At 35.4% G+C, this 15,943-nt stretch overlaps 1 protein-coding gene across 2 annotated transcripts; it reads right to left on the bottom strand.

Annotated features, from left to right (window-relative positions):
* Positions 1-15,907, bottom strand: LOC123540798 (uncharacterized). Of its 2 annotated transcripts, none has more exons than XM_053545463.1 (6): positions 15,805-15,907; positions 9,001-9,128; positions 5,549-5,723; positions 3,481-3,634; positions 2,830-2,937; positions 1-1,911 (listed from the first exon to the last, which is right to left on the bottom strand). In XM_053545463.1, the coding sequence occupies exons 2-6, from the start codon at positions 9,107-9,109 to the stop codon at positions 1,213-1,215; spliced, it is 1,245 nt and encodes a 414-aa protein (XP_053401438.1). In that variant the 5' UTR covers positions 9,110-9,128; positions 15,805-15,907; the 3' UTR covers positions 1-1,212. The 2 variants fall into 2 exon arrangements, with proteins under 2 accessions (XP_053401438.1, XP_045182029.2); XM_045326094.2 differs by having other exon boundaries at positions 15,727-15,882.
* Positions 15,908-15,943: the final 36 nt, after the last annotated feature.

Genomic DNA, 15,943 nt, shown 5'->3' with positions numbered 1-15,943 from the left:
AAAATCGTCTTTGCAACCCGACTGTACAAAAAAAAAAAAAAAGAAAGAAAAAAAAAATGGACTGGCAAACACAAATGATAAAGAAAACCGGAGTGGCACTTTTTATCAAATCAGTCTTTTAAAAAAACGTTTCAAAATGAAATTTTGTTTACACCAGAAGAGAACATATAACTTTATAAATTGTAGTTGCTTACTGAAGTACAACGTCAGTGAAATGAAATATCCGTGGCCAACCCGCGTGACCTTTTGGTACTATACATGCGGGGACATTCGATCTCAGCGTTCACATAACGTACACATTCGGTCCCCGACAGAGTATTCTTAAAACACTGAGGATGTTTGGCAGAGAACATTTCACTTTGACGCATTGTATTTTATAAAATTCCATCAAAGAATGAGGAAACATCAAAAAGTTTCTGCCGTGAATACGGTACCGAAGTCACGTGCATTGGCTTTTAGACTAGTTAGGTACACGGTGTCAATGCCTCGGCAATTTTATCTCTGCAAGTATCTTCTCGGAAAAACATCGAAATTTAAACAAAGTAACGATCACATGTAACACTGAATAACTGTTTTCATTGTATGGTAACTCGCGATGACCGGTAAATCATTCTTAATTACTGACATGCTTATTTCTTTACTCTATCACGTTTTACAAATATGGTATATTGGTAATGTGGTGGGTGGGGTAGCGCCGATGTCATGATTTTCGTTTCCGACCGATTGAGTTCTCAAAATTTCCGGAGCCCTGCCCCCGGTGGTATCCTTGTCGATACAAAGCAACCTAAGTCCAAAACGAGGTCAAGGTCAAACTGAGGTCAGGTGATGTTTGAAGATGAGGAATGGTCACAGGTTACATCTGTATTAGTATCAATTTATTCTTGTAAGCGGTATTGATGCTAGACGAAACGGTCCCATTTGTGTATATAAACCAAGAGATGGTCCATACAAAGCAACCAAAGTCCAAAATGAGGTCAAGGTCAAAACTGAGGTCAGGTGATATCTGAAGATGAGGAATGGTCACAGGTTACATCTGCATTAGTATCAAGTCATTCTAGTAAGGGGTATTGATGCTAGACGAAACGGTCCCATTTGGTTAACCTTGTACGGACGGACGAACGGATGGACAGGACAATTACTACATTCCTCCTGCATCAGTAGATGCCGGAGGCATAAAAACAACAAAATCAATAATAACAAAGAATAGGAATGTTAAACAAAACCAAACATTTCATTCAGTCTCCGGTTAAGAGCTTGCCATCTGTTTAACCTAGGTCCAGCATTGCTTCTTTCCATACTGTCCCTCAACTCTTGCTCACTCACCCTACTATGTAATCTAAAATATGCCTCAATATAGCTCCGACATATTGGACACTTATCCAGGAGCCTAATACACATGCTACACACACAGGCATGTCGGCATGGCAACAAGGTGTAAAATATTTCCAAACTCTGACACACACAACAAGATTCTAACTCCTCTATCTCAGGTGCTATATCCTCAACCTGACCAGATTTCATTTCAGAGACACTATCAAAATCGTTCCTATTTTCATTGCTTGCATCATTTTCCTCGTCACTACCTTCCTTGGTAATATTTTCCTGTCCAGTGACCTTGACATCTGACCTTTCATTGTCAAACTTTTCAAGGTCATTCTCTTTGCAGTCACATTTCTCATGCTCTCTAGTTGATGGTATATTTTCTACATGTTTCCTGATTTTCCCACAAGATTTACAATGCTGCAGCTCACTCGATGATGAAGACAAGGTGTGACCTTCACCTTTGACAATCTCATTTGACTGTACATGATTCTGACTAGAAGAATTTATCACAGATGAATTTTTGCCATTTCTTGCAGTACGTTTGCTAGTGTTTGGTCTGTCTGGTTCAGTTGTGGACACAAATATTGGCTGAAAATAGAAAGTGAAAAAATAAAATGCTGAAATTGTGTCATCCACATTATGAAAATTAGTTACCTGAACATTGCTGAAATACTGAATTGATACCAATAGTCACATTTGATCACTTCTATACAAAAAGCAAGTTACCTCAAGGGCAGTTAAATTTTCAACCCCTTAGTACATCAAGGCACTATGTACTGTTTTGGTGGTAATAAAATACTTAAATTTTGTATTTTCTTTCTTGGCACTGAACCCCTGCTCTTGACAGGTGAAATGATTATTTGATTATGTAATTCCATTAATAGATATCTGCATACCAGTATACATGTGTCAAAACATTTATGCATAGACGTCCACCGTGCATTACACTAAATGCAACAAAGAGCTATTTGGTAAATAGCACCTTAATCTGACTTTTAACTTTATACTGAAGGACATGATTAAACTTCAAAAAAGGTGCTATTTTCGAAAAGAGGCATCAACCAATGGTAATTGAATTATTTACATATCTGTAGAACATAATAAAAGAGATATACACACTGTACTACAGTAAATAAGTAGTTACTTATAGAACAATATTATGTATGTTCTCAAACCTTCTTGAACTAACAGCTTGTTTTGTAACTGGTTGTCTCTGTAACAAGGAAATGTTTCCCTTGCTCTATTTTGAATTACACAAATTTCACCACTATTTTCTTTAAACCTATATATCTAAAAATGGTTTTGCAGAAAGTTTAGAGACTGCTTCCTGGGCTTATGATCATAACTCATGACTTGGTTTTGGATTGTGGAGATCGCAGTCAAATTCCTTTGGCAGCCAAATCAGGAGTCTGCAGCTCTACACACACCCACCACTCCTCTACTTGAAAGCAACTAAAATGTATTCAACAAAACTCATTTATTATAAGATGATATAGTGATGCTTACCTGTAATCCCATCAGTTTGTTGTGGTTTGTTTTCACAAACTGGTAAACAATATGTGAGTCCAGACTGCAAACAGAATCCTTCAAGTGGATCACTGTAAACTGTATGACCTGAAGTACAGAAGTGTTTAAGATAAATAGCCATATATATTATGTATTGTCTGGGTAGACGCTTTATGCAGTTCTTGTTTCAGAGTCTGACACTTTTATAATGTGTTTGTCCATCAACCATGTCTAGCTAATTTCAAGTATTTTTACAAATTCTTTGATATACTTTCTACTTACTAGGCATCTGATTGGCTGATCATCTCAGAGCTGATGTTCACCCTTGCTTCATCAATTTCTGCAGGGCAAACTAGAGCTATCACTGAATGTGGTAATACCTAAACAAAACCACTTTGTGTGCAGAAATAGTGGTAAGGGCCAGTAACTCAGCATTATGCTTAGAATGACCATGAAAAATGTTACGCATATCTTCATTTCATATCATGTACATGTACTTTCACTGGAATTCTTACAAAGATGTACATTGTGGAAGTAATTTGTGCCACATTTTTTCATCAATAAACTGACTGACTGTATGCTCATAACATGACTCCTATATACCCCTTTAAAACTTTGTTTGCAGGGTATAGGATATAAAATTTTACTTACAATAGCTGTGGAGTCTTGTTGTATATTACACTCTTCAAGTTGGGAAACAACAACAACAGGATATAAGGTCCTGGGCGGCTCCCCTAGTACCTCCTCACTGAGCTCACCAGGACATTTGAAATATATTTCTCTATAGCCATCAACCTCTTGTATTCTTACAAACTGTTAAGGATACTGTACACAGGTGTTAATAATTAATATGTATATAAATGAAAAAACAAGAGCACTACCTACAACAGGTGCTAACGCTTGCCTGTTAGTTCTTAACATATATGTATGGCAATATCCCAGAAAAGAGTTAAGTTTCTAACCGATCTTACTCATCTCCTGCTGATAAAAATATGAAGTTTAAAAGAAAAGTGTACCTAAACAAAAACCTTCACCAAAATTACCAATTTTCTAAGTTAAAAAGAGGCATTATTCTGTGATATAATGCAAAAGAGAATTGTGCTTCTTGACCTAACTTACTCATCTTAAGATAACAAGTTAGTCTGAAAAATTTCAAAGCTATAGCTCTTTCAGTATTCAAGAAAACTGGACCTAATCAAAACTTTTAACAATGAAATTCAAATTTTCTGAGTACAAAATGGGCTCAAGATTCTAACAAAATGCAAGTAAGAGTTATGGTTCTATGCCTACCTACTCATTCATGTGACAAACAACAATACAAAGTTTCAAAGCTATAGCTCTTACCGTATTCAAGAAAAGTGGACCTAGACAAAAAAATTAACCAAGAAATTCCTATTTTTCTTAAAAGGACCATAATTTTGACCAAATGCAAGTGAGAGTTATAGTTCTCATCAATGTAGTTACTACAAAGTTTCAAAGCTATAGCTCTAACAGTTTTCAAGAAAAAGTGAATCCTATAAGTCTCTCTGTCCTTGGACTCAGTGTTGTTATATTTTCTAATCCTTTTAGGTCATGGAGTCCATTTAATTTTTTACTGTTTATACGTAACAGAATTCCACAAAAGCTGGTGCTAGGGCAAGTTTGCTATTAGTTTGCTTCTATGCTTCTAACTGATCTTCTTAAAGATTTTATTAAACAAAAATCTTAACCTCTGCTGACATCGATGATTATATGAATATTTTTCTTGAAAAATCGGACTTGCTGAAAAACTGAGGAAAAAACCTGAGGAAGTTGTAACAAAGAAGTTGTAACATTGAGTTTAATCAACAATACCCATTTACACCAATAATTCCAATTTGTGGCAAAGTTAATGTTGACATACATGTACAGTAACTTCAACTGCAAAAAGGTAAGTAATCTTAACCCAAAACTTAAAATCATGAAACAAAAACCTTTGTGCTGAAAAATGATTTATCTTATGGTATGATTATAAGGCTAACGTACTTGGAAAATGAATATTTTCTATAACATTCAAGAAATTCAGTCTTGAAGAAATGTTCTCCAATCAAAACAGGTAACATAGCATTTGCATATATTTACAAACTTGTCCATACATTTTTAACTAAGTTTTACCAGAGTCCTAAAAAATAGGTGAAATAACATTCGTAAATAATTTAGAATTAGCCAATACATTTTTAACTAGAGTCCTAAAACAGCAAAAAACTACAGACGCTTTTGAGAAAAGCGCATGTCTCCCACAAGTGCCTACTCATCTAAATAGTAAGTCAGTCTTTATATACTGTTTACTTAATCCGCATGTGCATGCGCTTTCTTGACACCAAACGAACGCCTATACTACACTAGTAGTATAGGCGCCGGTTTAAGGGAAAAAGTGCGCAAGAAATCGGAGTGTTTTTGGTAAATCAAGGGCCATAATTCGGAAGTGCTTAGGCCAATTTGGCTAGTTATCGAACTTGGCCGAGCACTTATTGGCAGACACGTTTTGTTGAAGTTTGGTGAAGATCGGATGAGAAATGTTCGATTTAGAGTGTGGACAAGCTTTGTGACAGACAGACAGACAGACAGACACACAGACTGGAGTAAATCAATATGTCTCCCACACCACTGTGTGGTGGGAGAGATAATGAGATGTTGGTGGGAGACATAATGAGATGTAAGCTATGTACTGTTTTCTGGTATAAAATCTTTTTAAGGATACATCCCACAATCCGCAGCATGTTTATACCTCTCATCAAAGATTTTGTTGTTGGTAAATCTGTCAGCTATTTCAATTGATGTGAACTGAAGTTCTTCTTGAAATCTCTGGGTATCAACTCCCCATAAAACCTTGACTTTTGATGCCTTTTTCATTGACAAAGTTAGAAATAATCCTTCTGAAAGAGAAATATCATTCTAAATACATGTTGAACCATTCTAAAAAAAAAAAATAGTTGGCAAAAAAGGCGTCTCTAAAATACTGAAATTCTATCATTGAAAGAAAAAGAAAAACTAGAAGGTGTTTTTATCACAAAAACATAATGTCTCCCGCCTATGCACACCTTCAGCTCTGGTGGCCATTTTGTGCCGCAAAGCAGAACTTGTCGGCAATATGCAAAACTAGGCTTGGTACTGATCACTCCTTTGAAGTTTTGCCGAAATCTGTCCAGCAGTTTGACCTGACAGCCGGACAAGATTTTTCTATTTTTAGCTCTGGTGGCCATTTTGTGCAGCAAAGCGGAATGTGTCAGAGATATGCACAACTAGGGTTGGTACATGGGGTTACATAATTATTTAAATGGAATTCTGCAATTTCAAGTATAGGCAAAACTTATGCATTATTTTACAATTTTTATCAAAACTTTATCATTTATATGCAATGTCATATTGCGTAATAATTTTCTTTTTTTCAATGTAACATCCCTGTAAAACTGTTCATTTTACATATTTAAAACATAAACTAAAACAAATTTATAAACTGGCAAAATCATCAATAAATTTATAACCAGTGTCAAATGTAAACAAGAGGGTCATGATGACCCTGGGTGGCTAATGTGAGTAATATGAGCTACATGTTTCAAATGTCAAACTGCTGCTAAAACATGAAGAAAGTAGGTCAGAAGTAGGTCAGTAGGTCACACTTATGGTCACTGAAAGTCAGTTTTAAGATCAATTTGCAAAACTGAACATGTCATCCAAATTTCAAGACTGTATCTTAAAAAACAAGAAAGTAGGTCAGTAGGTCACACTTATGGTCACTGAAAGTCAGTTTTAAGATCAGTCTGCAAAACTGAAAATGTCATCCAAATTTCAAGGCTGTATCTTAAAATACAAGAAAGTAGGTCAGTAGGTCACAATCATGGTCACTGAAAGTCAGTTTTAAGATCGGTGTGCACAACTGTACATGTCATCCAAATTTCAAGGCTGTATCTTAAAAAACAAGAAAGTAGGTCAGTAGGTCACATTCCACATGACCCAGATTCGAACTTTACCTAAAGATCATCAAGGTTAACATTCTGACCAAGTTTAATGAAGATACAGTCATAAATGTGGCCTCTAGAGTGGTAACAAGCTTTTCCTTTGTTCTGACCTTGGTGACCTAGTTTTTGACCGCATCTGCCCCAGATTTGAACTTGACCTAAAAATCATCAAGATTAACATTCTGATTAAGTTTCATTAAGATATGGTCATAAATATGGCCTCTAGAGTGTTAACTAGCTTTTCCTTTGATTTGACATGGTGACCTAGTTTTTGACCCCATCTGCCCCAGATTTGAACTTGACCTAAAAATCATCAAGATTAACATTCTGATTAAGTTTCATTAAGATATGGTCGTAAATGTGGCCTCTAAGAGTGTTAACTAGCTTTTCCTTTGATTTGACCTGGTGACCTAGTTTTTGACCTAACATGACCATGAATTGAACTTGACCTCAAGATCATCAAGATTGACATTCTGACCAAATTTCATAGAGAAATTATCATACATGTGGCCTCTAGAGTATTAACAAGCTTTTCCTTTGGTTTGACTTGGTGACCTAGTTTTTGATCCCACCTGACCTAGATTCAAACTTGACCTAAAGATCATCAAGGTTAACATTCTGACCAAGTTTCATGAATACAGTCATAAATGTGGCCTCTAGAGTAGTAAAAAGCTTTCCCTTTGTTTTGACCTTGGTGACCTAGTTTTTGACCCCACCTGACAACAGATTTGAACTTGATCTAAAAATCATCAAGATTAACATTCTGATTAAGTTTCATTAAGATATGGTCATAAATGTGGCCTCTAGAGTGTTAACTAGCTTTTCCTTTGATTTGACCTGGTGACCTAGTTTTTGACCTAACATGACCATGAATTGAACTTGACCTCAAGATCATCAAGATTGACATTCTGACCAAATTTCATAGAGAAATTATCATACATGTGGCCTCTAGAGTATTAACAAGCTTTTCCTTTGGTTTGACTTGGTGACCTAGTTTTTGATCCCACCTGACCTAGATTCAAACTTGACCTAAAGATCATCAAGGTTAACATTCTGACCAAGTTTCATGAATACAGTCATTAATGTGGCCTCTAGAGTAGTAAAAAGCTTTGTTCTTTGTTTTGACCTTGGCGACCTAGTTTTTGACCCCACCTGACAACAGATTTGAAATTGACCTAAAAATCGTCAAGATTAACATTCTGACCAAGTTTCATTAAGATATGGTCATAAATGTGGCCTCTAGAGTGTTAACTAGCTTTTCCTTTGATTTGACCTGGTGACCTAGTTTTTGACCCCATATGACCATGATTTAAACTTGACCTAAAGATCATAAAGATTAACATTCTGGCCAAGTTTCATGAACATACAGTCATAAATGTGGCCTCTAGAGTGTTAACTAGCTTTTCCTTTGATTTGACATGGTGACCTAATTTTTGACCCCACAAGACCATGAATCGAACTTGACCTTAAGATCATCAAGATTAACATTTTGACTAAGTTTCACAGAGATGTTATCATAAATGTGGCCTTTAGAGTGTTAATAAGGTTTTCCTTTAGTTTGACTTTGGTGACTTAGTTTTTGACCCACACCTGATCCACATTTGAAACTGACCTAAAGCTCCTCAAGATTAACATTCTGACTAAGTTTCATGAACTTACAGTCATAAACGTGGCTCTAGAGTGTTAACAAGCTTTTCCTTTGATTTGACCAGGTGACCTAGTTTTTGACCCCACCAGACCCAGATTTGAACTTGACCTAAAGATTGTCAAGATTAACATTCTGACCAAGTTTCATAGAGATATAGTCATAAATGTGGCCTCTGGAGTGTTAACAAACTTTTCCTTTGATTTGACATGGTGACCTAGTTTTTGTTCCCAGATGATCCAATATCAAATTCGTCCAAGATTTTATTGAGAGTAACATTCTTACCAAGTTTCATTAAGATTGGGCCTAAACTGTGACCTCTAGTGTTAACAGTCAAATTGTTGACGACGATGATGATGACGGACACAGGGCAATCACAAAAACTCACCTTAAAATGAACCTTTGAGACCGTTTTTAAAATTCCTGCATTTGATTTGGTAATTCCAAGCTCATGCTTGAAATCAACCAATGACAAGGTTGCATTCTGTGACTTTTCTCATAACTAAGTTTTATTACCTACATATAAGACCATGTAGTGCAAGAACTTACCTTTCAGCGAGCTACATTTTGTGTGATCTAACTGGACACAAAAAGGGTTGAGAAGACTGACCATTAACTGTTCCTTTACTACAGGATAGTGAGTTGCTGAAGATGACATAAAACTCTCACTATTCAATCTGGAAGAGAATACAATTAATATTAAGCAAACTTGTACCGTACTTAACTCATACCTACAGAAATTTAGGAATTATTATAGTCAACTCATACCTGATTTTGCTTCCAACTTGTATTTTATTCCATTTTTACTTAATTTTTTATTAATAAAAACCTGTCCAGCATCCTGAGTTACTTTATAAAAAATATGAGAATATGTATGATAGGGTTATATATATTTGAGTATTAAACTAGAAATTGGTTAACCTGGCAAACAGAATTTGACGAAAAGTAAATCCCTTTGTCAACTAGTGCCTAGTGTTTTTGATTAGTTTATCATTTTTATGAACTTTTCTTACAAAATTTTATTTATTTTCAACCCAAAATCACTTATAATCAAATCTTCATTACTGTGTGATCCAACAAATCAATAACAGTTTTTTTAATTCGCCTTATTTATCTAGTACCTGAACGATAACTTGTACATAATAATTATCTAATTATCTAATAATCTTTTTTTTACCTTCAAAATATAAAAGTATAAGAAATAAAATGTGTGTAACAAATGTTTAATAATTTTTTTATGCAATATTTTAAAGCATAAACTTAAACAAGAGGGTCATGATGACCCTGAATCGCTCACCTGAGTAATAGGAGTCACATGTTTCAAATGGCAAACTGATGCTAAAATATTAGAAAGTAGGTCAGTAGGTCAATTCATGGTCACTGAAAGTCAGTTTTAAGATCAGTATGCAAAACTGTACATGTCATTCAAATTTCAAGGCTGTATCTTAAGAAACAAGAAAGCAGGTCAAAGTCACAGTATGGTGACCCATAATCACTTGGGTACATCAGGTAAATATGATTAAACAGTCTAAGAAATATAATCTGATAATTTTTTAAGTATTTTTTCCAACATAACTCGTATAACAAGTGACCCCCAGGGCGGGGCCTCTTTTTACCCCAGGGGCAAAATTTGAACAATTCTGTTAGAGGCCCACTAGGCAATGCTACATACCAAATATCAGAAGCCTAGGCCTTTTAATTTCAGACAAGAAGATTTTTAAAGTTTTCTCCTATATAAGTCTATGTAAAACTTGGGACCCCCAGGGTGGGGCCTCTTTTCACCCCAGGGGCAAAATTTGAATAATATTCATAGAGGACCACAAGGCAAAGCTACATACAAAATATCAAAAGCCTAGGTGTAGTTTCAGACAAGAAGATTTTTAAATCTTTTTCCTATATAAGTCTATGTAAAACTTGGGACCTCCGGGGCAGGGCCTCTTTTCATCCCAGGGGCACAATTTGAACAATCTTCATAGAGGACCATTAGATGATGTCACTTGCCAAATATCAAGGCTCTATGCCTTGCAGTTTTGGACAAGAAGATTTTTAAACTTCTACCTTTTGGTTGCCATGGCAACCAGAGATCTGCATGGAATGAAATTCTTTTAACAATTTTGAAAGGGGACATCCAAGGATCATTCCTGTGAAGTTTGGTGTAATTCTGCCCGGTGGTTTTCAAGAAGAAGATTTTTTTAGAAAATGTTGGCGGACACACGACAGACGACTGACACCGCACGACGGACATTGACCGGTCACAAAAGCTCACCATGAGCCTTTGGCTCAGGTGAGCTAAAAAAAAGACAAATCAAGTTTGAAATACATTGATTAAGTCTAAATATGGTATACATAAATATTTAAAAGGTCAATCGTAAATTTCAGTCATTTCTGTTGACTGCGATTATTCTGAAAATGCTAAAAACTCGAAGTTAGTCAACAAAAATGGCTGAAACTCACAAATGATCTTTAAATTATTTATGCATACTGTATATATTAAAATAAACCAATTTCAAACAGCGGATTTAAGAATAAATATAATTTCAGCAGTTTTCATACAGACAATCTGTAAAATTATAGATTGAAAAATCAGAAATTAAATGAACTGTTGAATTATTTTTGAAATGTCAGATCTATTTACCCAGGTGGAAACAGTGAAACACAGTTTTGCCATTATTAACCAGGTCCCAGAAAAGTCACAAATTAGCTTTATAGCTAAATCTGGCTATATGTAGCCAGAAATAGCTATAAAACCAATAACAACTATTCAATATTAATAGGCTATTAGATTTGTATCGAGAAATGTGCATGAGTTCTGTAGCGGAAATATTGCGCAACTTTAGGAGCACAATATTACTCCGCAAAAGAATGAGAGCATATATATTTCTTGATGCAAAGATAACAATTTTTTTATTATATATGTATCTATGCTTAAAATTATTATACAAGTGATACAGATCTGTTATTAAGCCTGAATGAAACTGAAAATATTGTCGTTAAAGAACTTTTAAAAACATGACGACATACATGAAACTGACGTCACACACCCGATATGAAATTTGAACGTCAATATCGAAAAATATTGATTTTTCAGGTTCCATCGAAACTTAAGGGAATTCCTATAGTTTTTTATGCGCATCTTTCTGCGCAGCTTACACTTTCTATGGAAAACTGAACTGAAGTCAACATTTGTTGAAACATGTTACAGACAATCTTAAATATGAAGAATCTTGAATGAAATAACATTTCTGATAAGTTATATCAGTAATCAAATGTTGATACTGGTTTATGTGTATTGACAAGTATCATGCCTGACAGGTATCTTGCTATTTTTGTGGTTGTGTTTTCACATGGCATTTTAGTACAAAGACAGTGTTGTTCATATAATGTAAGATAATTGACTTAGTACTGATAAGACAATATCACCTTTCAGATTATTTAGTATTCAATTATAGAAAGAATTTAGAATTTTTTAAACTTTTTTTTAACTTTTAGCAGACATACTTGTAATCAATTTGGCCAGGTTCGCGCCATTTCCGTCCAAACAGGTGTTGTTTTCTAGCAGTCTTAACATAAAATTTAGCCTGGTGACCCATACATTTTTAGCCATTTTTATGCTCACATTACAGTTATCTATACACAGGAAAAACAGGAAAAAATTCAATGAAAGAGTTTATTCAAAATTTAAAAAATATTCTTCACTATGGGTATTTTTCATTGAAAAAAGTTCACAAAAGTAAATATGAAACAATATTTTTTTTTCATTTGTACCCATTATTGTAAGGATAGAGTATTACAAATATGACTATGATATCCAATAAGTATATAATAAAATCTGTAAAAAGAGAAAAACCGTATTGTGCTGCCTGGATGTATATTTTGGTTTGTATTTATAAAAAGACAGAAAATTATGAAAATGTTGAAAAATCCCTGGGGGTTTCAGCAACAGTGAGTGTGTTCAAAACAATTTTTCACAAAAACAAGCCTGGTGACCTAATGTTTTTATTTATTCATTGTTTTCAGCACAAATTTTCCTATCATATATGTGAATTTAAAAAAATTCTATGAAAGGGAAAAAACTATAGGAATTCTCTTTAAGAGTTTATAAATGAGTATGTAATAAATGTCAATACCAAATGTAAAACACTGACAGTCTGTTATTTTCCCATTCAAATGGTTTATGAGACAAGAGAAAATCACAAAGAATGGAGATCTATGCAGTTTCATGTTGCAAGTTTCTGCGACAAGTCATTATTGAATTTAATTACAAGCTACACATCTTCAGTGATTTATCGCAAAAATTATTGCATTTACTGAAAATGTGACTGCAATGATCTTGGTAACAACAGACAAGTAAAGAAACCAGCTTACAACACAGGTCTATGTCCACCCACAGCTTAAATAGTCTGTTCCTCTATATACCAGCATCCTTAGCAAAAATCACTCACATACAAAATTGAACAAGTACAACAATCTGCAGCTTGATACGTATGTAACAACTATGGTCAAACAAGCATTGTCACCCAAATGCTTAAAGATCTCAATTGGCAATCCCTTGAAAAACGCCGCACCTAAAATTTCCTTATTATATTTTTTAAAACTAGAGTACCGCCTTGCGAGTGCTGAAGCTCATCTGATTTTTTTTGTATAATAGAAATATTGTCCTACCCATGATTTTCTAAGTCTAAAAAGGGCCATCATTCTTGCAAAAAGCAGGATGGAGTTATGTTTCTTGATGTACAGCGTCCGCTTATGATGGTGAAAAACTGTTGCAAGTTTTAAAGCAATAGCTTTGACAGTTTATGAGAAAAGCTGACTTAAGCATAATACTCAACCAAGAAAACTGATTTTCTAAGTCCAAAAGGGGCAATAATTATTGCAAAAAGCAGGATGGAGTTATGTTTCTTGCTGTATAGAGTCAACTGATGATGGTGAACAAGTGTTGCAAGTTTCAAAGCAATAGCTGTGATAGTTTAAGAGAAAAAGTTGACCTAAACATAAAACTTAACCAAGAAATCTGATATTTTCTAAGTCCAAAAGGGGCCATAAATCTTGCAAAAAACAGGATGGAGTTATGTTTCTTGCTGTACAGGGTCAGCTTATGATGGTGAACAAGTGTTGCAAGTTTTAAAGCAATAGCTTTGATAGTTTAGGAAAAAAGCTGACCTAAACATAAAACTTAACCAAGAAAACTGATTTTCTAAGTCCAAAAGGGGCAATAGTTCTTGCAAAAAGCAGGATGGAGTTATGTTTCTTGATGTACAGGGTCAGCTTATGATGGTGAACAAGTGTTGCAAGTTTCAAAGCAATAGCTTTGATAGTTTAGGAGAAAAGTTGACCTAAACATAAAACTTAACCAAGAAAACTGATTTTCTAAGTCCAAAGGGGGCAATAATTCTTGCGAAAAGAAGGATGGAGTGATGTTTCTTGATGTACAGGGTCAGCTTATGATGGTGAACAAGTGTTGCAAGTTTCAAAGCAATAGCTTTGATAGTTTAGGAGAAAAGCTGACCTAAACATAAAACTTAACCAGGCAACGCCGACGCCGATCAAGTGATGACAATTACTCATAGTTTGTTTTCCAAAAATCAGATGAGCTAATAAAGTACACTCTTACTGCAGTTGACCATAATTACCACATAACTACAAGGAACCTGAATTACTCGATCCCGCAATCTCATACACAATACCATTCTATCTCCTTTTTCCCAAGAATAACTTGTTCCTGGAATGGTCTTCCCCTACACATACAGTCCAGCCCCAGTTTGATTCTATTCACCGAGAGGCTGACAACTGTAACCTTCTAATCTATATCTATGTTTTTAACCTTGGTAATTGCAGTTCTTTTAAACTTTGCACCTAATGAGCTTGCTCATATTTTAACAGTCTGTCCTAGACATGGGCCTCCCAGTTATGATCAGAATTGATTGTTGGGCAGTAGTCCAACTAATCCGGCACATACAGTTTGTTTTATACTGCGATGGTCAAACTGCGGTGGCTGCAAATGTCAGAAATTAAAAAGCAGCCACTCAGCGATAGTAAGCTTGGGCAGTAGACAGTAGATGTAGATGCTTTGTGTTATTTGTCTTTCATTTTATAAACCATTGGGATGCGAGTATGACCATTTTGCATTTGATTTTGACATTTTTTGCATTAATTATTGTTAATGGTTTTATAGCTAATATGAAGCTAGATTTAACTATATAGCTAATATACATGTGACGTTTCTTGGCCCTTTCAACATCTATATCTACACTAGTCTACAGTGTACTGCCCAACAATCAATACTGATTATAACTGGGAGGCGCCTTGTCTGGGACAGACTGTTAAGGGATGAGCAAGCTCATTAGGTGCAATTTTTAGTTAAAAGGAACTACAATTACTAAAATTAAAAACATAGATATAGATTAGAAAGTTACAGTTACCAGCCTCTCAGTGAATAGAATCAAGCTGGGGCTGGACTGTATGGATAGGGGGAGACCATTCCAGAAACAAATTGTTCTTAGAAATGTAACAGTCTCAGGAAAAATGTGCAGCCTCGACCGGGATTCAAACCTCTGACCTTCGGCTTACCGTGCCAACGCTCTACCAATTGAGCTACCGAGGCCACCCAATACGAGAACCGCTACACACCTTCCCTCTTATTGCGAGACATTGTCACTCCTGGCCAATGTCTGCCGCAGAGTGTTAACCGAATTCAAATGCACACCCCAGCCAAACTGCTTCGCCCTGCATGGGCTGCAAGGTAGACAAGCTTACTGTTGCTGAGTGGCTGCTTTTTAATTTCTGACTTTTGCAGCCACAGTTTGACCGTCACAATATAAAACAAACTGTATACGTCAGATTAGTTTGACTAGGCTGCAAGGGTGAGTATCCAGGACGAGCCCCCAAATGTAACAGTCTCAGGAAAAATGTGCAGCCTCGACCGGGATTCGAACCTCGGACCTTTGGCTTACCGTGCCAACGCTCTACCAATTGAACTATCGAGGCCACCCAATACGAGAACTGCTAGAGAAAAAAGGAGTTGAAGTGAGATTGTGGGATCAAGAGTAATTCAGGTTCCTTGTTAGTATAAGATGGTTATGGTCAACTGCAAGATGGTTATGGTCAACTGCAAATTTATAAGACTGTACTTTATTTTGAAAAATATAATGAGGGAATTTTTGATACGGCGATGTTCAAGGGATTGACAACTTGAATAAGCTGATAAGGAAATGTTTATGTATCAAAAAAAAGACAGCAGTGGATAACAGCTCTAAATGTTACGCATACTGCACTTACCTAAGAATGAAGATAACCATGACAAGAAAGCAAAACAAGACGCTCAAAACAGAATAAAAGTTGGTATAATTGGCAAACCATGTAAGGGTCATAGACATTTCATCTGTCATTTTTGTTTGTTTGGGGTGAACTTCTCCTTTTTGAAGAGCACATCTAAATCTCTTAAAAGCTTTATTTTGGGCCTGTAAACGTCTGACCTACTTTTAATTGTAACGAA

Source organism: Mercenaria mercenaria, chromosome 1 (genome assembly GCF_021730395.1).
Source record: "Mercenaria mercenaria strain notata chromosome 1, MADL_Memer_1, whole genome shotgun sequence".
Classification (NCBI taxonomy): domain Eukaryota; kingdom Metazoa; phylum Mollusca; class Bivalvia; order Venerida; family Veneridae; genus Mercenaria; species Mercenaria mercenaria.
This window is presented reverse-complemented; position numbering and strand designations above follow the sequence as displayed.

Bases quoted from the DNA above. Each gene is read 5' to 3' on its own strand.
- LOC123540798 (XM_045326094.2), bottom strand. From the start codon at position 15,836: ATGACAGATGAAATGTCTATGACCCTTACATGGTTTGCCAATTATACC. The intron at 9,129-15,726 runs GTAAGTGCAGTA...ATTCTCTTCCAG, and splicing joins ATGGTTATCTTCATTCTTAG to ATTGAATAGTGAGAGTTTTA. The intron at 2,938-3,480 runs GTAAGTAAAATT...TCTGTACTTCAG, and splicing joins AACAAGACTCCACAGCTATT to GTCATACAGTTTACAGTGAT.